The 22,526-nt window shown below is 37.2% G+C and overlaps 2 protein-coding genes across 6 annotated transcripts in view; one reads left to right on the top strand and one right to left on the bottom strand.

Moving 5' to 3' along the window:
* SRCIN1 (SRC kinase signaling inhibitor 1) overlaps nt 1-2,150 on the top strand; it is a gene marked incomplete at its 3' end in the record, with an annotated part of 177,730 nt that extends 175,580 nt beyond the window's left edge. The window contains exon 20 of the mRNA XM_081932097.1: nt 2,016-2,150. Within this exon, the coding sequence (XP_081788223.1) occupies nt 2,016-2,150 (135 nt within the window). The remainder of the gene's footprint in view (nt 1-2,015) is intronic.
* An 11,861-nt stretch (nt 2,151-14,011) lies between these two features.
* Nucleotides 14,012-22,526, bottom strand: part of ARHGAP23 (Rho GTPase activating protein 23) — a 201,909-nt gene continuing 193,394 nt past the window's right edge. For 2 of the 5 annotated variants that reach the window (XM_081932088.1, XM_081932089.1), the window contains 2 exons: nt 21,913-21,944; nt 14,012-21,039 (listed from right to left, as the gene is read on the bottom strand). In XM_081932088.1, the coding sequence (XP_081788214.1) occupies nt 19,861-21,039; nt 21,913-21,944 (1,211 nt within the window). In that variant the 3' untranslated portion in view covers nt 14,012-19,860. The remainder of the gene's footprint in view (nt 21,040-21,912; nt 21,945-22,526) is intronic. The other 3 variants (XM_081932091.1, XR_014173530.1, XM_081932090.1) reach the window with 3 other exon arrangements.

The raw sequence follows: 22,526 nt of genomic DNA, 5'->3' as shown, positions 1-22,526 counted from the left end.
GCCCCCTTCACTCTATATCTCTGCATCCCATGATTTTTATTTTTATGTATTTATACTATTGCAATACAAACCTAGCACAGGTGCTGTTTGCCTGTTGGGAACATTTCTAAAGGTCAGCTTTCTCCAAAACAATTTACGTGAATGATGTGCAGATGCATCAGTAAACACTTGCCTTTATCACTAAGCTAGCTATGACACAAAATTTGAAATAGCAAGTGGGCTGAGATTTGTAGGCAAATCTCAGCAAAAATTTAGAAGCCACCTCTTGCAAAAAAAAAATCTTATCTACAAGAATAAGTTACATCAGAATCGTCCCTCTTTATTGCTTTTGGCACAAATGGCAACAGACGGAGGTGAGGCTTAGAGCGATATGAGTAGTGTTTTCACCACATTACATAATATCTTTGGAGGAGGATTATGGGATTTGATTTCTAGAATATCACCAGTACCTTCTTGATATGACTTATTTGCAGCATTTCTAGTCATATATTTAGGCTTGCCTGCATTTCAATGCAAACTTTATGCATATGTGTAGTTTTATTGCATGAAGGGAACTTGTGCGCTGGGCTGGAGAAATGAAGCAGGGATTGCAAAAATCTGAGTTTTGTTTCTCCAGCCATCACACAAGTTTCTTTCCATGTTCAGAGGAGAGGGGAACTGGGGGAAGCAAAGTGGGAAGAATCCAGCACTGTTTCTCCAGTCCAGTACGTAAGTTCCCTTCTGCACATGGTAGAGAGCTGCTTGCCTCCTTTGGCAGGAAGTTGTTTTTCTCTAATTGCAACTGGGATTGCTAGAATTGTGGCTGTTAGTGATGCAGTCACATTGGTATCTCACTTGATAACGTCTTTGCTCAACAATCAAGATTCTTGTTCCAATTGTGGTAGTAACTTGAGGACTACCTGTATCTTATACCTTTAATTTTGTTGGCTTAATATTTTTTATTCCTTTTCTACATTTTTCATAATGTCTCTTATCTTGTAGAGGAATAGCATGACGGATATATGTGCTATCACAGAAGTATCCATGAATGGATTAGTGTAGCGTCTTAGTACTTGAATTGGATTTTATCGTTCACCCATCCAGTTCTCTTTCAAGCAAGTACATTTCTGAGTGCCTTGCTAATATATTTAGTGTAAAATCCACAACAAATCCCCGTGACAAGTGATTTTATTTCATGTGTGTTCAACTACAGAAGAAAAGGTTTTTTTATGGGATTACAAAATGGCCAGGTTTAATAGATAGAATTCACTTAAGTGATGACTGTAAAAGAAGCCTGTTTATACACAATGGGTTTATATTATATTCTCACTCACCTGTTTTTTCTTTCTCTCCTTACCACATCTTTAGCTGTCAAACTGAGAACTACTTGAAAAACTTGACAATATTTAGCAATAAAAATAAAAAAGAGCTTTCTTCCCTCTATCCCAAATCCAAAATGTAGTCTGCATATTATGTCATTCTTCAAAAACAAATGACATCTCTTAATCCCAACCAAAAATAGTTTCTTTGGGCCTAAATTTGATAAACAGCACCTTTGCAAGTACCAGCATTCCTTTCCTCCTTTGTGCTATTCTCATTTTTTGCTTTGCCTGCTTCTGCAATAGGATAATATTGTTCTAGCTTACTGTCCATGGCTACAAACTAAATATTTTAATTCCTTTTCTTCCTCATTTCCCTAAATCCCTTTTTTCAACCTGCCTGTGTGTTTGTATTTTCCCACCCGACTTCTCTTTCTTCTCATTCTGTCTTCTTTATATCGTCTCACATTCACTCCTTGCCCTTGTTCAGTAATCTTGTTAACAAGCTACTCACCTTGACCTCATGTTTTTGTCAAGCACACCTTTTGCTTTAGGTTTTTTTCATGTTCCCAATTAGCCCCTACCCTACCCTTTCTCTCTCTGTTTCCTTCTATTTTGTTCTGCCCTTTGAGAAGAAAATATTTGTTTTTCCCTTGGCCATTTCCCTTTTCTCCCCCTCACCTTCTTTTTTTCCCTGAATCTCGCTTTTCTTTCTAGGCCGCTAGATCAACCAAGGACTCTGGCACGGGGAATGAGACTTCCAGCCCAGTCTCAGAGAAACCTACTTCGGGCAGGACCTCCATCCCAGTTCTGACTTCCTTTGGGTCACGGAACTCCTCCATTTCATTCTAGAAGCTCCTTTGCCAAATTCTCCGTTGGTAGTTTTTCCTACATACTGTAATGGGGGTGGGGGTGGGGGTGGGGTGGTCTGGGGAGGGCTCGTGTCTCTCTGTTTCCTCCTCCCAGCTCTTCCTGAGGCACCTCAGAAAGGTCTCCCCCTTCCTTGTATTTTTCAGCATTACATCAAAATGGCCAATCTTGGTCACTTCCAAAATGGCCAATGCTTATACTACACTTGATCTTAGCCAAAAGGGTCACTTTGGGCATCTTAGTGTGCTCAAGAATGGCTAGTTGACTGTTCCACCTCTTCGGTTCCTAAGTTGACCAACTGGTTTATCCGTTTACATGCTATAATGTAACTGACGAGGTCTCTATTTCTCCCATGAATCCTCCCTGCCCTTCCTCACCCATTCCTAGCCCAATCTCACTTTTCTACTCTGGCAATTTAGGTTCTTGTTCAAAGAATATTCAAACATTCTGCAGCATGTTTGGAAGCAACAAGGACATTATTGGGCACATGGGTGGGGGAGGGAAACCAAATCATATCAGAAGCCTATAGGTGGGAAGGGAAGAGACCCATTTCTGAAGATGCCTCAGAACCCCTTGGACATTGCTGCTATTCATCTTTCCTTATATGAAAAACAAAGGTAGTTGTAATTAATAGATTAATATGAATCTTTGTAGGTATGTGCTAAATCATTCATGAATCAATGGTGTTTTGACTTTGGGGCATGTGTGTGCTTCCACTATTGTGGATTTCTGTTGTTCTATTTGCTGTATCAAAGACTGGGGTGGGATATGGGTGTGTATGTATGTGCGTGTGTGCATATGTGTGCACACACGCATGTCTCTTGCAATTTGATAGCTTTGGGAGGGAGGGGGTAATGTTCCTTCCAAAACATTGGATTTGATTTAGCAGAAAAATAAAGGGTTTGGGGGTAAAAGCACTGAATATCAAGCTGGTAATAATATTAGCCCCTTTAAATCTTCTTAAGTGTACACTTTTAAAAAAAAAGGGAGGGAAGGAGGCAGGACACATCCATAATAGGTAGCAGAAGGTTTAACTGAACAGTGTTGAGAACAGGGTCTAAAATGGAAAGTTACGCTTCCTAGAAAATTAATCCATCGAATGTAGCACTTTAAATGTCTCTTCAGTGACCATGTATGTGAGGGGAAAGAGCCCCCCAAATGTGTGGGATACCAAATAGGAGGCAATAGTCAGGGAGATGAGGGCGTCAGGGTATCAGAGAAGCTAAGTTAGAAGGACAAAGAAGAGTTTTATGCGAACTTTGCAGCAAATCAAAAGAGACTAAGTAATATTTGCTGCAATTGCAGGGGTGCAGGGGGTGGGGTGGGGGCAAAGGTGATTTTGTCCAGGTGACTGTCAGATTTTTTTCAAAATGAGGCTGGAAAAATGATGCTGGCAGAATCTGAAATTTGCAGGGATTCTGTTCCTTATTTATGAAAGCTCAAACTAGGAGACAAGAATGGCAGTAGGGGGGGGGGCAGTGGGATAGCGTGGAGTGAAAGAAAGGACAGTTGGGGAAGTCCTTAAATTCAGTGGGGCTTTCATGGAAGAATTTCCCATAGGATTATGTCTCAGTCTCTAAAAGAGCTGAGTTTCAGAGTAGTGGATTATAGAAAGATCAACCAAATTGGATGGTTCTTGACTATTTATGGAGCGATTGCCAGAAGCTTAAATGTACTACTGTATCTCTGGAAAAGAATTTTCATCTTGGGTTTGGATAGAAAAAAACCTTTATGTTTAGTAAGTTATCAAAAATAATTCTGTTTTTTTTTAACTGATGAGATGCAGAAGTGTTAGTGATTTTCTATTAGATTCTGCATGATGATCTGCACAGTATGACCTTTTTAAAAAATACAGCACAGAAAAGAAGATATATCAGTCATGGGAATGTGAGTATGTATGGTAAGGGAAGAATGTTTTGGTAGAATCACAAATGCCAAACTCTGAAACCCTTGAGGATCTGGCAAGAAAGGTGGGTGAGTGTTTATAATCATGGATAATTTATGAAAATAAAAACACCATATGCATGCATGTGTCCAGAAAGGCATGCCAAGAGGAAGCGGGCTGGGGGAGGGAGGAAGTTCCTTAAAGAAAGAAAAAAAGGGCATAACCCATCGGGTGTGTTTGTGTGTCTCTCATCATGCACAACCACCATGAAATCAATGGTACTTGGGCAGATGCAAAAACACATCCTGGCACAATTCCCATTCTTTTCAGTGGTGTTTCTGTGTGATAATTAACACCCCCCCTCCCAGATTTATGTCCTGAAATGTTAAGCACATACAGTATATGAATAAATATTTGACATAGAATACGTGCATCTGTGAGGGCATGCCTCTTCATGTGTATAGCAAAATGGTGTGCTATTGTAAAAAAAGAAAATGAAGAGTTTGTATGCAACATATTACAAGATGTAATCACTCCTGGTTTTGTTGACTACCTTGTTCTTTTTAATTTTATTATTGGGACTTTTTGGTGGGAGGAAAGTGGGTATTCGTTTTTTATGGTTTCTCTTCTGTCTTTTTTTTTTGTAAATCAAATCATTTTTGTATAAAAATTTTAAGAAAATCTTTTTTTGAATAACGAAGTTTTAAAAACGTTTTAAAAATTAACTATGTAACAACAATCCATAATGCAATTTCTTGGGATTGCAGAACAAACAAAAAACAAAAAAGCAACCTCTTTACATTTCAGTGAAGTGTCTTAACATTTTATATATTTGTTTTAAGAAATATATTTACATATTATATATATATAATATACGTAATATAAATATATAAATATTGACAAAAAAGAAAATGAATTTCTTGTTGTGTCTAGTATATGGGGGAGGGGGAGGGAGAGAGAGAAAGAGAGTGGAGAGAGAGAGAGAGAGAGAGAAAAAGAGAGAGAGAGAGAGAATGAATGATTTTGTTTTCTCCTTGATTCAATTCTTTGTGCTTTAGAAGCTATTTTAAGTAATGATGGTGCAAACAGCTAAAAGTACTATTCCACAGGGCAATTACTTGCTCCTGAAAAGCCCCATTCTTTTTTAGGGGTAGTTGTGGTTGTGCAGGGCATGTTTCCTGTTGGTTTTGGCTTTTGACATTGTGGAAATTGTTTCATTAAGTTGTAACATTCTAGATTTGTGCCCTTGTGTGTCAGTTTTCCATTGTTCATGTTTCCTCTTTATCTGTGTGTCTCTGGCAGGAATGGAGCTTAAGGTGCCCACTCAATTTCTCCTCCTTCCCCTCCTCTTGGGCAGAAAGGAGAGTCAAAAGACTAGCAAAAGAAGAACTACATTTGAGTAATTGAGAAGAATTACCTATACTTGTAATTAGTCTTGAAGGCATATCCTTTTAATAATTGCCTTTAAGCTGTGATTCTTATATCTCAAAGAACTTGACGATAGTTGGAGATGGGGTTAATTAAGCAGAAGAATTATTTGTGTAGATTCTCAGTCACCCAGGTCATGGCTGTCCCAAAGGAACTTTTTCAAAAGACAACTGAACTTTCCTTATTTTTCTTTGAAGACGTTTGTTTGTTTTCATCCAAAAAGCTTCTTCAGTTCTGACTGAAGAAGCTTCAATTCAATCAGAACTGAAGAAACTTCTTGGATCAGAAGCGAAATGTCTTCATGAAAAAACGAATAAAGTCCTTATGCCTTTTGAAAAAGCATTCTTGGAACAAACAGAAGAATTGTGATTGTACCTCTCAGCGTTTTGACAAAAACTTAAATTCTAGGATTTCCTAGAATGGAAGTAGAAAGTTCCCCATAGGTTTTTATTTCACTTACTTTCAATTGATTTAAAAAATGTCATTGAGAATTACATATAGATATTTTAATTAATGCCACAAAAGTCATATAAGTTAGACCACAGCTTCTTTTGCGGAGCTCCAAGAATCAGTCATTTGATTAAAGAGATTCTTGTTTCTCCAAGCTTCCATCAGTCCTCAGATTATGCATGAAAATACTGGAGTGTCATTTTAAGGAAGGTTGCCTTAGCGAATACCAGCAAAGGGCATTCTGGGGAACAGAAGTTATTTGTCCAATGTCTGTTTCCTTACTTTTCCAACCTCATCAATAGCTATGATCTACATAGGCTTTAAAGACAAAATTAGAAATTCTATTGTGTTCTTGTTATAATGATTTATTAGTGATTCCACTTATTTTAAACGATAGCTATATTGATTTAAATATATTGATTTAAACTTCGTAGCAAATGCTTTTACATTGTAATACAATTAATTAATTCTAATCTACTTTGAAATTTTCCTATGTATTATTTCCTCTTTCCCACTTCAAGCTCTGAGGATAATGAAGAATAAAATACTGTAGGGTGTTTGTTTCTTAATTTAATTTTAATTTAATTCATTTTTTAAAAAAATTTTACATTATTGTCATCACCATGCTTAATAAATCTCATTCAATAGCCTACAGCACATTTTGAATCAAGAACCATATTCAGTTCTGAGGTCTATACTTACAAAATGGGTAAGATCAAAAGAACATGGACAGACCTAAAATTTTAAATAGGCATATCCAGAATAAAAAAGGGATAAATTAATATTTAACAAATGAAATATATGTCTAAGTAAAACATAATGTTATTCCTTCAGCATCAGTTGATTGTGCCTCTAAGAAGTTAGCAAAGTTTATAGGCAAAGCAATTTTTCATATGCCCATCACCCATCAATTTATTTTCTTAAAATTTTAGATAGATCTCCAAATCTAGCAAAATGTATTTTTTTAAAAAAACATTTAAATTCATTTTGTCATCAATAAGCAGATCAGTTCTAAAATATTTATTGAGTTTATTGACAAGGGTTTAATATACAAAGGTTTAATATATACTCTACATAAATTTCATTAGTCAACTGTTTATTGGAAAAAAAATATGTAAACATGTCCACACAACTGCAAAGAGTTTGACCTAAATTTTCAGGAGACTTTAACTTGATGCTCTTTAAGATAATGAACCCCCAATATAACAAAGATGTTTCCCAGGAGTTAGCTACTGAAATTCAAATTCAATGGCAAGTGGCATTACTAGATACTTTTACTAGTAAATAAAGCAGGGGCTTCTAGCCACTCCAAATCTTTGTAGGCATTCTAGGACAACTATGTTGTATTAGTTAAATATCAAGAGTCTGATAGTCCTTTTCCAAATGTTATTACTATAAAAGGCATAAATATTTCTGAACTACAGCTCACTTAATTGAGTGTATGTTTTTTATATCTTTTATAAACATTTGTTAGTTCTGATTGTTGCTCCTGATTCAAAGCTCCAAGAAAAATATATGTGAGAAATATTATCACTAGCCTACTTTTAAGATAAGACATATGGAACTCTTTTAAAGATCTGAGGCAATATGTGTCTTCATTTGGAAAAAATGTATACTTTGTAGTGATAAATCCTTGGATATCTCTCAGATGTTCTTAGACAAAGACTAAAGAAACTTACTTAACAGAAAAAAGTGGCTTCAAAAGAATAAAGCAACAGGAGTCCTAAAATCTGATGAGAATTTTCTGTACTGTAAACAGTATTATAAATTCATTCTATAATATGTCTTAAATTAATTTAAATGTACCACAGTGCATTTTGGGATTTGTAGTTTAATAAGGTAAAATAAGGGTTTTTTTATACAATCTATGCTGACTAAGAACTAGGGAACTAAGGACTAAGTCCTATGTATTAAGTCTTATTCACCTTAAAAGATTAAACACTCACAAATTATTTAATAACTCTGCCAGTTATTGTTTTCAGAATTTGGGAAAAGGAACCACTACAATAAAAGAGGAATTGAATTAATAGTGTATATAAATATCTGTTCTGCAGCAAATAGCAACAAAACAGAAAAAAATCTGTTTGGCTTTACAGAACCCACAAATACTGTATGTAAGATTATTTTGGGGTCCATATCATTTTTGCACAGAATTACTCATTTTAACCCTGCTAAAATGATTACATTGGATTAAATGTCTTTTCCCTTAATATATATTAAGATATCATAGACTTCCCCCTCACCCTATTTTTTTCAGACAATAGCATTCTACAATATTATTCTATCAGGAAGCTCCAATGAAACATTTTAAAATTTGAAATTAAATTAAATTTATTTATTCTGAAAAGCACTTTACTCTCAAACTGTTAAAATACACTGAATTTTACAACTAAAATTTGGCAGTGAGTCTAGAACAGCAAAAGAAAGCAATAGTTATAATAGTGAAGTCATAACAAATAGAACATGGCTGTAATGTCTTTGAAAAACAAAGAGCATATTATAATACATTATGGGAAAGGGTTCAAAGACTCCTATACCAGGGGTCCCCAACCTATTGGGAACCAGGCCAAGCAAGCAGTGGGCAAGCCTGCAAGTGCATGAAGGTCCATTTGGGCAATGGTGGGCGCATGCGTGAAACCATCCCTTTTCCCTCCCCTGTGTTGTGGCTGCCGGACCATAGAGCCAGAAAGGTTGGGGGTCACTGCCCTATACAATAGTGGCATCTGTGTGAAATCAGTGAGAGCAAAATGACAAAGCACATGTGATAACATCACAATTGCATTCTTACATCACATTCTTTGATGCAACCACATAAAGTAATGGCATTTATATGATTTCAACATGCACGTGTCATATGCCCTTCCCACATATGCCCAGGCTATTCCTTAGTCTGGAATACTTAGTTATACACATGATATCCTTGTTGCAAATTTACAATATGAAGATACAGGAATTAAGCAACATATCAAGATAAAGTCAACATCACATACAAACTATTTCCCTAGAGCACGAGAGGCAAATTTTATGCATCAGGAGCCAAATTTTTGATCTGGTAATTATTTTAAGATAACTAGGGGTATGGAGAGATAGTTTAACAATATAGTGAATTTCTGAGTGTGTTGATGGAGGTAGGATTTTAAGTTTTTTCTTTTAAGGGTTCTGATGAAATTGTTGCAAGTATTGAAGTCTTAGGTTACTGCATTTCCTCCATCTGCATCAGAAAAAGAAAAGTTGTGCCATGTATCGGACTAGAGTATAGGTTTTGGGAGAGTTACATGCCAGCTGTAGATTGCTTATACTCATCCCACAGTAAAATGTTACCGTGTGGTTAAATAAAACAATTCCTGTTAGAAAATAAGATAAAAAAACCTTATCTTGGAAATGATAGACCTACAACAATTAGATTTTAGGCCAAATTATTTCCCGTATTTAAATGATACATGCATAATATTTCTGCCCATGACTATTATTCAGAATCGCCAATTCAAATAATTAAAACAACAATGTAGTTAAAAATTCAGTTTAAAACTACAAAAGGGTCACCTTCTTTCAACCTCCAAACTTGATTCCATGCCAAAAGCTTGCCTAAAGTTTTAGGATTAGGACTAACTTAACCAGCCCTAGGTGGAAGTGCTTGAGAGCATCTTAGCTCTCATTTTCTTCAGAACGAGCTCCCAACTGAGTTTTTGCTATCTAATGCTCAGCATTGTATCCGGAGTGGAAAATACATAATTTTCAGCGTTGGAATATTGGCTTTATTTTTTATATTAGCCTTTAGTATTATCTGGACAAACACAAGCTGGATTGTGTCTAAGCATCTTTTTTTTTAAATTGGAAAACCAAGATATATTTTTTTCTAGAAAATGTCCAACAGATGCATACTGCCTTTATGGTTTATGTTGCACTATGCTACATCATTAGTCTGGCTAAATATTTGAAAATTCAAATCATGCTATTCTGTGTGAAAAAACTGAAATGGTATAATTTTATTATCTTACATCATTTTATAGACCCATTTTATTAGTTCATTTTTCATACATATGTAACCATTATCATGCATTAAAATTCTTCTGCAACACCAACAGAAGATACCTATCCAAAAGAGAGTACTAAAGTTGCAAATTATGTTACAGAATGCCTAATTGACTCTATGAAGTATTAGTGAATACACTTTCTCAATGATGGACATGCCAGCATAACATATATATTTCTCTTCAATGTATTCAAAGTCATTTTCTTCTAATCTTCATATATATATAAATTGGCATATTCTCTCTGTGTAGCATTCTAATGATGGTTCCAAATTAAAATAATTTTTGAAAACTATAATAACCCTTTGTTGCTGAGAACAGAAACAGCTATTTGTTAGTTTAGATTCATGAAGAACTTTTAACTCTGATATAAATTGTGTGCATTGCCTTGCCCAGAGCCCCAGGCTCAAGTTCAGGCATTGTTGCTTAAAGGGATCTGGGTAGAAACACTGGGAAAGTCCTTGCCTAACAGAGATTTGAATATTCTACTGTTTGGGTAGACCACAGTCCAAAACACTAAGATCTGTGTTTGCTATTTTAAGTAACCCAATAATGAATTGTGCTTATAGAAAATTAGTATCATTGGAATCAAAGCCTTGCTCCAATCCAGCATTTTTGGAATTGTGGTTTTCAAACTGTATTCTGGAGAACCACATAAAAGCAGTAAATTTCATCAAAATTCCCCTAGCACACCACCAATTACATAATTCACAATCTTCTTGATGGAGGATCATGTGAGCTGAGTTAGTTGGAGAATGCTAGCATACTCAATGTCATGCTGACACCAACAAACTAGCTCATCCATGCTGTAGTCTCCCTCAAACTGACTATAGTAGTCACTCCAGAGAGTGCCAGAGGGCGACGCCCAGGAGTAGGGCCTTCTCTGTAGTGGGCCCCACCCTTTGGAATGACCTCCCCCCAGACATCAGGACAACAACCGACCTTCACTCCTTCCGTATGAAGCTGAAAACCTACCTGTTTCGACTAGCTGACCTGGCATAATACTACAATCTCTCCAGCCCAGGGCATTTTTAATTGGTAATTTTAGTTTTTAAGGGTTAATTTCACTGGGGTTTTAACTTTTTTAGGTATTGTAACTTATTTATTTATTCTTACCTCCTCTGTACGCTATATAATACTTTTGTACGTCGCCCCGAGTCCCTGTGGGGAGAGGGGGCGACTAATAAGTTCAAGTAATAAATAAATAAATAAATAAATTTAAAATGTTGTAGGGAATCTTTGCAACACGTAGAAGGAATCCATGGCAAGAAAAGATGTCCTAAAAGGCAGGTGTGAAAATATTTTTTCAGAGTAGAAAAAAATGAATAGACCTGTCTCTGTTGTTTTGCAACAATTTGTCAGCAATGCATAGAAAAAAGCCATCATTTTTGGAATCATGACTCACTCACTGCAGCTTTTTAATTCCCATCTTTGTTGATGTGGAAAGAGAAGAAAAAATTATCTACATTTTAAGGTTTTCAGCATTTTATACATTATTTCAACTGCTCTTTTAATAGTTTTCTTCATCTGTCTCAGTTTATTTTTATTTGATTTCATTTAAAAGAATAAGCATTTTTTCACCCCATGCTAGGCATGGCTTTTGAAACTTTTGCAAATGCAGCATTTTTAAAGTTCAGTTGATATTTTATGTCATCACAAGGTATCAAAGTCACTAGGAAGTTTCTGTAAGAGTAGAATGAAAGAATCATAAAAAGCTTAGGCAGCACTCAAATAAGTTTTCTTCTCTGGATTAAAGCAAAGCCACAAGCATGGAGCAACCCTGCATATAAACAGATTCTAGTAATGCCCAGTCTCCCTGTCTTTACAAACCAGTTATTAACTCCATCTGCCCAACCAACCCACATGGGAAATGTCTACCATAGCTGGGAGGCAATAAAGTGATCACTTCCTGCCATGAGGTACTGCATAAAAGTCACTTTGGACAAAGGATTTCTTCAGGCAAAATTGAAGCTCACAATCATCAGGTTAACAAATCCTGCCAATAATCTTTGTTAAGGCAGCTTTAAAAATCTGTAAGTGGGAAGGTAGTGATCTCCAGAGCAATTCTGTTTTAGATCCTTTCATTTGCCTAAAAATACACTTTAAGTACGTGGCACAATGTTTGTATGTATGAATGTGTCACATCATCAAACTGCAAATGAGCAACACAGTGAATTAACTTTCACAAATAAGTCTGCTTTCCTTTTATTTAAAATAAATGTGTGTGTGGGTGCGTGTGTGCGTGCGTGTCAAATTTAAAAATATAAGTTACAAAGCACCAAAATATGCATGTACTTTTGATGTAATAGGTATATGTGCGTGTTGTGGAGGAAGCGATCACCACTGCATGCCATGAGCCTCGCTTTACTTGTCTGGTTGTTGTTTTAAGCACTTTAAAAAAAAGGTTAAAAAAATTAATAAAACAGAAATCTTTGAACGCTGTGTATGAAGGACTGATGACCTATCTTTCGCATGGATTTTATTATGTACTGTTTTTTTTAAAAGGGACACAAAAACAATAGAAGACCACTCTATTAAAAAAAAAAAGATACCATACCAAAACTGGTTACTGAAACAAGCAGTCTTGAAATACACTGTAAGTTTTGTAAATCTTTTCTGCTATCTGTAGGTAGAGTCCTATGTATAAATTTTATGCCATGTTTTCTTCTGTGACAACTGTGATCTTTGTTTGTCAGAAATTCCAAATGAAGGAAGGTTGCTTTTTTCCTTTAATTTTTCTTTTTCTTTTTTTTTCTTTTCTATTTCTGGTGTTTTCTAGCAGTGTGTCTGAATTTAATAAAATACTCTTTCCTCCCCATAATACTTTTCTTAAGGTTTATTTCTTAAGGGGTTATTCCTTTAAAAAAAAAACAGATGCAAATTACAGTTTTAAGGGTTATTCTTTAAAATAAACGTGATTTACAGTTTTGCTTAGAGGCAGGTATTTCGGATTCCATACAACCAAAGAAGTTGAGCAGATGGAACAGGAACAAGAATAGTCGTGTCCTCTATTTGAAGAAGTCTTTGGTCTTGAAGGATCTTTCCAGGCTGGTTAAAGGTAAAGAAGGGAAAGAGGTGGCCCAGAGGTGACATTTTGGCAGCAACCAGGACTGAATGCAGACCATCTCCCCTGCCGTAGGAAGGAATTCTACACTGTATTTCTATTTAATTTTCAATCCTTGGGTTTAAATTAGTTTATAAATTAGCATGTTAAATACTAAGCTGTACTTATGTGCACCTTTTGCGGAGTGTATAAACTGTATAAACACCATATCCTTTACATTGTCACTTCTTATTGACTGATTTCGAGATTTGGAGCTTACCAGAAGATGAGGGTTTATCTTTTATGATGTACAGCCCACTTTCTATTTTCTAAGCTCTTAGATGGAGAGATACGAGCACATTATGCCATGCCCTCATTTTTGTAACATCCATGCTGCTCTGTCGAGAGCTCGAGAAAAGGAAGCTAGACTGCCATATAAGCAGAAGATGAAGAGCAAGTTTAAAAAAAAAAAGAGGCCCAAAAGTGGAAGAAGGAGAAAGGCATCATTGCACACTAATTTACTCCTCCAAATTTATTCAGATTAGATCTTTTTAAAAAATTAACATCTAAATTCTGTTTTATTTAGATTAATAGTAAAATTGACTTGCTGCTACTATTAACAATTGTCTACATTTTATTGTTGCAAAACCTTGAAACTTAATTGATGTTTGATAAACCCTCTGAAGCTACAAGAAGAGAGTTCCCGTATGATTATGTACAGTTTCAGTGCCTGATATAATTCACTAATGCTTCATATGCGTGCAGGAAAAATATCAACTGTGTAATATGTGGAAGCTGCATAATTTAAAATAGTAGGGATCTCATAATGTGTTTATTTTTAATGTATTACAGTGGAGTGTGAAGAGAACTTTCTTTTGTCAAACTTTTGCTTATGGATAATTGGTAATTGATGCAAATAAATCACATCTAATAGCATACTTTCAACACTATTAATCCATAGTGTGTTTTACTAGCTAGAGCTTATGCTTTAAATAAGTAAGCAAACTTGTTTTTTGAATAAGGCAGTTTATTTCCAATATATATATATATATATAATTGTAATTTTGGGGCTATATTTAAAGCAGAATTGTTTTGTTTGACCATATATATTATACAACATAAAGATGAAAAGAGGGACAAACCATGCAAGGAAGTTTTGTTTTTTCTAAAAAAAAAAAAAACCACCAAAATATCTACGGTTGTATAACTTCCATTTTAAAAAGGAAAAAAATAAAAGTCTTGGGCTTCCCCCACTCCCCTTAAAATCCTTATAAACTCTTTATCATATGTTACACATGTAAAAGCTATTTACAAAATAAATGTGAAAAATGTGAATAAAACTTTACAGCACATAGTTGCATAAAAGGATAAGGACAACATATTACAGTACAGCTAACTACTTAATTTTGTTCAGTTTTAAATTCCACACCTGCACACATCTACATGCTCCTTTTCAAAGTTTCAATGGAATTGTGGTAAGACATATACTTAGAACACATGGAAGACAGAGCAAAGCAGAGACAAATTTTCTGCTTCTTCAAATACAGCACAAACTGTACACCTGCTAGGGAAGTTGTAGTTTTGGTGCCTTGTGGTTTTACCTTCCTTTTATGTTTCCAATATCACAGAATTTAAGTTCTTTACATCCCGCTAGGGATCGACTTTCATAGTCACAAACAGGCCAACACTAGAAGATAGATGCGCTTTTTGAAGAGGAGACATGCAATTACCTAAATCCTATGTGAGCTTTCAAGTTTCATAGAATGTCCTTCAAGCAGAAGCAATAAGGGAGTTGCATGAACAGTTAAAAATTGAAGTTTTTAAGATTGTTTATCTCAATGAAATATTTTAATACATTTTGTACATTTACTGACTACCCCTTAGGCTAACACTTCAACCACCAGATACTGAAGAGCCTGTAACAAATAGGGAAAGAAGTCTTCTTGTGAAAGGCACATATAGACAACTTGGGATGTCTCCCTCAAAACCAAAAAATAAAAAATAAAAAATAAAAAAAAATGAAACAGGTATGCTTGTAAGAAAGGCTTGAAGAGAAGTCAACATGGTAGCTGCAAGTAGATGATCATAGCTCTGTCCTTTTTTCATATGTTGCACACCAGATGCATATTAAAAAAAAAACAGCTGTCATTTGACAGCACCAAGGAGGCACTTCTGTAATACTTTGACTTCAATTGAAATTTTTGAAGTATAAACCACCACTTTAGCTTGCAGTCCAACTCTACTTCACATGGAACTGGGTAGTCTCAATCTGATGGATTTTGTCTGGAAGGGAGAATCCAGTTGTGAGCAAAAGAGATGCTTTTTCACACATACACTGGCAGTGAGACAATGAATCCTTAAGAATGATTGCAAAATGGTTTCTTTTTTTAAAAAAAGTCATATACATAGAATGACACTGAGCCATTATTGTTAAATAATAACCCAAAAGATAATCAGGAATATCCACCAGCAGGATTGTTCAAAAAGTCAAGATCGTATGAGGGAAACGTTGCACCTAAACAATGGAAACTCTGCCTCTTTTTCATCATGCATCACACAGCTTCAATTGTTGAATCACACAAACCATCTTGACTTTTTGACACATCCCAATGACACCTCTGGACACAATATGCTGGAAGTTTTTAAGGGAAGGGAGTTGGGGCTATGTACAGCACCAGTCACTTGCCCAGATCCAGAGGCAAGAGTATAATTGATCTAATTTCATGTGGGATTGTTTTGCATCTCTTTATAATCACTACAAATTCTATTAGGTAATTTATAAAGATGGCTGTGACAGTTCAACAAGAATGCTTCAAACGTTTGAAAGTTCAGTATAGATCAAGGGTGTCAAATTCAAGCCTGTGGGCTGGATCTGGACTGCAGAGTACTTAAATGTGGCCTGTAGTGCTGGCCTGGAAATAGCAAAGGACTGGCGCACGGTGCCTCTGGCAGCCAAAAAGAGGGGGCAACCCATTTCGGCCTGGATGGCCTTCTACAGCACAGTGCTGGCCCAATGGGATGCATGGGATGCATGTATTTCCCCCCCCCCCCAACATCCCATTTTGGCCGACAAAGTGCTAGAGGCCATCCAGGCTGAAAATGGGGCATGGGGGCCCTTGCTCACAGCCCCTCTGCACCCCATTTTGCCCGGCAGGGTACTGCAGGAGGCGTCCGTCCCATCTCCCAGCTGGCCCACGAAGGACAACTATAATGCTGATCCGGCCCTCGAAAAAAGTTTGACACCCCTGGTATAGATGCTACATACAGTGTACTTTAAAATTGTTTTTACCTCTTCAATTACCAAGCTACCAGACTAGCTTAATCAAGATAGACCGTACTCCTGACCCTTTCATTTCATAATGAAAATGAAGGCAGGCCTGAGAGGCCTGTTCTGTTCTTGGTTAGGAAGTTACAGAATTAGTATTACCTTTGTCTTTTCAACTTTACAAGTGGAGAATCAGTAACCAATAGGATCTTGACCTTGCTGTATAAACAGGATCTCAGTTTTGCACCAAAACACACATTGCTCTCCCCCCCCCCCCTTTAAAAATAAAATACTTGGAATAATTATCAAGCTGGCAAGCTCCCATTCATTGTCATTCTGTTTTGGCCTTACTGCTGAATCTGTGGTGACACATACTTCCTGGAAATATAACATTGCAACCAACCCTGCAGGGACTGTACGATGGCATTGGGTCAAAGTGTGACATTTAGTGCCTAGTGTTGCTGTCAATTGATGTTGGCAGAGAGGAACCATCAACTTTAATGCACTTTGTTCTTTAAAACTCCAGATACAAAAGCATTTCTTCATAACATCTTTACAAAGAATCTATAGCTAATCCTTCCTACAGAAAATAGCCATCTGCCATTAAACCACAGACATCATAGAATGAGCTAGGCAGACTATAGTGAAAAATGTACTGCAACATGTCTATAATCAGTGGCAAACCCAATTAGGTGCTGCATTTAATATCAGCAAGACCAGCATTAAAATCTATCCTTAACCAAGGACATCTTGTCCCTTGCCTGTTCTTGTTGTGAATTGGTTTTGCATTATAACCTAATATATTCATTGATTTTTTTTTAAGCCTGAGTCTTATATTTGGTGTTACAACTGGAATGTCATCCGTGTGTAATACCTGGAATATGATACATAAACAAAACAACACAACATGTGGCAGGAGAGTTATTTCCATGAAAATGATATTTCCTTTTCATTCAGTGATAACGAATTTGGAATTTATCAGCAAATACTGAAATTCAAGAGCAATTTGCCACTTTTTCTATTATTATTATTTTGCAGAAAGAGTACTTTTGATGTAGGCTATGCTAGACACAGCAGTTTGCTCTGAATTTCAAGAATGTCAGGATTTTAATTTGGTTGCCCCCCCTCCCCAAATGACTTTTTTTTCCTTTTTCCAATTAAAATATACAGTATCTTGATGAGAAAGTGGAAAAAGTTATTTCACAGCAACATTTTTTTCTTAAGGGTTATGCAACTCTTTCCAAGGGGGGTAACAATTTTGTATTGAGGCATAAGGGGTGAAGTAGTAACTATTACACACCAAAACATGTATCTTAAAAGATCATCTCTCATATTTATTCATCACAAAAGTACTTCCTGCTTTTATGACCAAATGAAATTCTACAGAGACACATGATGTGGGAATCTTTTATATCCACAAGATAAAAACAAATGTTAAGTCTCTCATTTTGAAGGGATTGCAAGGAATAGCAAAATGGAAAACCCTACTTGATCTGCAACATGTAATAAAATGACTCCTTGATTTACTTCCATGTGGTATAATGAGAAAACTAAAGAGAAAGACACTGTTGAAAATAAAAGTAGCACCATAAAAATCAAATATTGCTCTTTTGTAAGAGAGGGTGAGTTGTAGAAGTTACCAGTAAAGCAGAAAATGGCACGGACTTGACATTTCAGCCTTTTATCCTAACAAAGGCTTGCATGGAATCATGTCAACTTACGCTCTTTTAAAAAAAATCACTGAGGCTCCTTTTTGGCACGTCTACACAGGGCCCTGGTGTGTTTTTCCTCTACCTCTTCTTGCTCTTTTCCAAACCCAAAAAAATCACATAGCGCCTGTACTCATCCTTTCCCCCACTGAACACAGGAAGTCACATAGAAAAGCACTGTTAACTAAAACACGGTACACATATGTCACCTTAGCAGGTGATTCACTCCACGCAATTATCATTTGCTTAAGCTAATTTTCTCCCTAAAATACTGCCCTCGTGAATGCTGCATACAGTATTGTGTTAATGGTATTAATCACATCTGTTTCCCCTAGACTGTGCTATCTGTTATGAGGGAATAGGAGCAGAGAGTGCTATTCAAATGGGGATACAGTCACAGCCTGAAAGGAAAAATCCTTCTGGAAAAAGTTTGCATCCTTAGCTAAGACTCACAAGAAAATCTTAAATGAGCTAAGCAAAAAATGGGACTATATTCTTAAAAGCACAGTGAGTTGTACCATTTAGTACTGTATCATTAGAATTCATATCATCAGTTATATATATCATGTTAGTCTTGCAACAAAACCAAAGCATTTTGAGATGCTGTTAAATACCAGCAGATTTACTGCAGCCAAAGCTTCCAAAGCCAAAGCTGCAATGCATCAGATAGTGTGATGCCATAGATCTCTTTTGTGACTTTTGAAAATTAGAGACAACATCACTTTAAGGCAGGGGTGTCAAACTGGCGGCCTGCGAGCCGGATGCGTCACGTGCAGGCCACGCCCACCCCGGCTCTGCAAAGGCAAAAACGTTGCGATACATCATGTGACGTGATCGAGTTTGACACCTGTGCTTTAGGAGGAGGAGGAAAACAGCAGTGCCCTTTACAGGTGGTAGAGATCATGCACCTTTCATGGACCATTATACCTCTGCAGTTTTCACATGAAACAGTCTTCAAGTGCAGCTGAGACTATACCATACATAATCCTGAGTTTGCTTATATCTACAAGATTTTGATGCATGTGCTAGGAGTCAAGATGATACAACCCTCCCTGTAGGAACCTGACAAAGGCCAAGCTATGATAGATGGAAGATTTTTGAATTTGCTTTTCTAGAGGAAAGGTAGAAAAGGAGCAATGGATATTTTAGGGGAACATTCAAAAGCTCCCAACGCAATCAACTGCCACTTAGATAACAGTGAGAGGAACTTTGGGTAGAGAGGAATCCATCGTGTCAATGTGAACTCACAGCAGTGATTAAATGGATGTGGGCTCAATTCATGAATAACTCTCATTTGGTTTGCCCAGTTCCAAGGCCTCTTTCAGATAAATACAGAAAAGAGGTACCATGGACTAATGAAAATTGGAAAAATTAACTGGAGGAATTCTATTTCTGATTCTCTCCTCCTCCAAAAATATCTTTTATTTGCAGACCCAGCATTTTGAAGCAGGGATGAAGCTGCTTATCCCATCAATTGGATAACTCTAGTCAATCCCAAATCAAGATCTTTCAATGGGCTGAATGAATGGCCCTCTTTGTATCAGACCTACCTCAGCTTTTTTGTTTTGTTTCGTTTTTGACTGCCATCCTGGGGATAAGGAAAGAGGAGAATAAATAAATTCACAAATCACAAAACCATGGTGTGATTAAATTAATATCTGGGGGAATTAGAAAACAAGGATAAGTATGGGGTAGGTAGGAGAGTTTCTTGCTCCACTGCAGATCGAGGTATGAAAAAAGACAAAGTAAGGCCAGTACTAGGAACTTTCAAGTGTGGCTGCACCTATGAGCACCGTCCTCCATTCTCAAGACAAGGCTGTTACCATGGGCAAGCCAAGTTTTCCTTTCATCCATTCTACAAGAGCTTCAACAAAAGGCTACCTAAAGACATTGGTGGAAACGTAAGGAGGCTGTACGTCGGGGAGCTGAACGCCCCTCAGAGCTGCCTTTACGATGCTGTGGCTCACTCTGCTGGTTAGGAACTGTCATGTTCCCTGGTGTGATTGAGGAAGACCGAGCTTTGGTTGACTCTAGGCTGCTAAGCCCAGAGTCTTTGTTGTCCCTTAGCGCACCTCTATTCGAGGAGTCTAGTGGACCAGCCTCAGTAGTCCCCAATACATGTTGTTCCTTCCACTCATAATTGAGGTCTTTGAGACCACCAGGGACCACTACAGTATGGCGCCGCCAACTGTTCTTCTTGCGCCGTGTCTCAGGTGAGTGTGGCTTTCGCAGGCGCACAGCCAGCATGTCATCTGCAGAGCCGCGGAGGCGGAGTCGAAGTTGTTCTGTGAGGGAAAGCCGGGTGTGGATCTCAGGGGCACCCACAGGCTGCAATGACTCTTGACTGCCTGGGGAACTGGAACTTGGGACATCAGTGCTACACTTGGAAGAAGACTCACTATTGTGTCGGGGCCGCAAAAGCTTGCGCCGTGCCAGAGTGTCACACTGCATGAGGTGATGGGAACTAAAGGAGGTTCGGTTGTGTGATATCTTTTCAGAAGCAGCAGCCCCCCCTTCCTCCACTACTGCCACACCAGCTCCTTTGGGAAGCATCCCAAGCTGTTTTGGCACAAAGCTATTCTCAGTATCTGTCTCCACATGGCTAAATTCACTCCGCTCATCATCTGCCTCCTCCCCACGGCTCTCTGCTACTGACTGCACCTCAGAGCATAGGCTGCGATCAATGGTAGACAGAGTGGAGTAACCTGAAACAATTGAGCGGGCATCCAGGGCCAACTCTGGGCTTCCTCGGGGTGCCACTTTTCTTTCTACTTGCTCTGCTTCTAATTTTGCCCGGCTTTGGAAGACATCCTGCACATCAGGAACTGGAGCTCTGCTGCTACTCTCGAATCTTTCAGCCTCTCTTTCTTCCTCCTGAGCTACTTCTTCCTCCTCCTCCTCGTCTCTCTTGACAGCTGATTCATGCTCAGAATCATCATCTGTGCTGCTCCCAAAACGCTTGGCCTCTCTCCGCTTCTTCCTCTTGCGGTTGACGGCTGAGATGAAGGAGATGGCAAGCATCTCTTTATGGTAGTGCTCTTTCCGTGAGCCACATGAAGCCTGGAACAGAAGCAAAAAAACCAGAACATTTTAGAGATGCTAAAGAACAGATAACAAAAAAAAAAAATTTAAAAAAAAATCCAGTGACATTGGCATTGTTTATTGAATGGATTGCCTTGGTTAGTAATGTCTTACTCTACAGAATCCTTAATGGTAATTAACAATATAGATTAGTTATTGCATAAGCATACTTTGCTTTTTAAAAAGTGAATTATTTCCCCTCTTTTGGGAAACATATTTGCAGATAGAGCAATTAGAAATTCTAATTTTAGGATCCCCTAAATGCACTAAAACACCTGCAGATATTCCCACTAAAGATTCTCAGAGATTCTCTTCTCTGTTCAACTTTTTTTCTTCTTTTTAATTAAATGTATTATGCACACTATGGAACTAATTTCTGGCTTCCAGTTCTTTTTTTTTTGTGGTATAATGCTTTAGAACAGTGTATTCACTGCTACATATACATATAAAACCAACCAGAAAAAGGTGTAAAAAAGAAAAGAAGCATGAGAGGAGATGTGGAATAATCTTATTCTTAGTTTAAGGCAAGAAAGAAAAGGGTAAGTTGAGTCAGTACACTGGAATACAACTCAGTCACCTGCAACCTGCTGAGAAGTACATTACAAAGCAGCTCTCTGAAAAGGCCAATTGCAGCTGCTGGCAAAAAATCATAACACCAGAAAAATGTGTCATGCTTGAGTGTCTACAAGGTTGTTGTTATTTTTAAAAAAATTTAAATCAAGACACACCATGTGTCAAAGTAACACAAACTCTTTACTTCCAACTTGGGAAGTTTAAGGGCCTTTTGCTTAACCATCTTTTTCTCATCCCCAACATCTCTCAAATGCAAAAATAATCCAGAGGAGATCTTACCTTTGATTTAGCTGATCCACTATTAGTTGAATCTGCAGGGATTAATACACAAAAAGAAGAGAGTTAAAAATGGAACTGTGCAAGATTAGCAAATTGAAGGGCTTAATGATTGCAATGATAAGTGATCCTGGAGAAAATCTATGTGATCACTAAGATTTGATATTGACTTGATGGCATGCAATCAAAGGATCAACAAAGCCAAATAAGCATATTGTCCAATGATTTTTCCAGCTAAAACATCAACATGAAAAATGGAGGGAACAGTTGTATAACACCAGGTTCCTATGCTACCTTCTGCCTCTTCATTGTGCTGGCCACAGAAAATGATTACAGATATAAGAGGGGCCTCACATGCGCTAAAACAGGAATCTATATCATGAAGCAGGCAGGGATTTATAACCACAAGTTTTAGATTGACAGCTCCCTTTGTTGTTTTAATAATTCAGTCACTAATTACATATTCAGGACTACAGTATCCCCTTTGACATATCCTGTAGGAGAACACCCCCAATTTGAGAAGTACACAAAATACACAAATAGGTATTCCAAAGTCAGTTAATCTTTCAATACTTTTTCATGAAAGCAAATCTTTCTTCTCAGCTATTTGATTACTT

Source organism: Natrix helvetica, assembly GCF_964273705.1.
Source record: "Natrix helvetica genome assembly, chromosome: Z".
Taxonomy (NCBI): domain Eukaryota; kingdom Metazoa; phylum Chordata; class Lepidosauria; order Squamata; family Natricidae; genus Natrix; species Natrix helvetica.
This window is presented reverse-complemented; position numbering and strand designations above follow the sequence as displayed.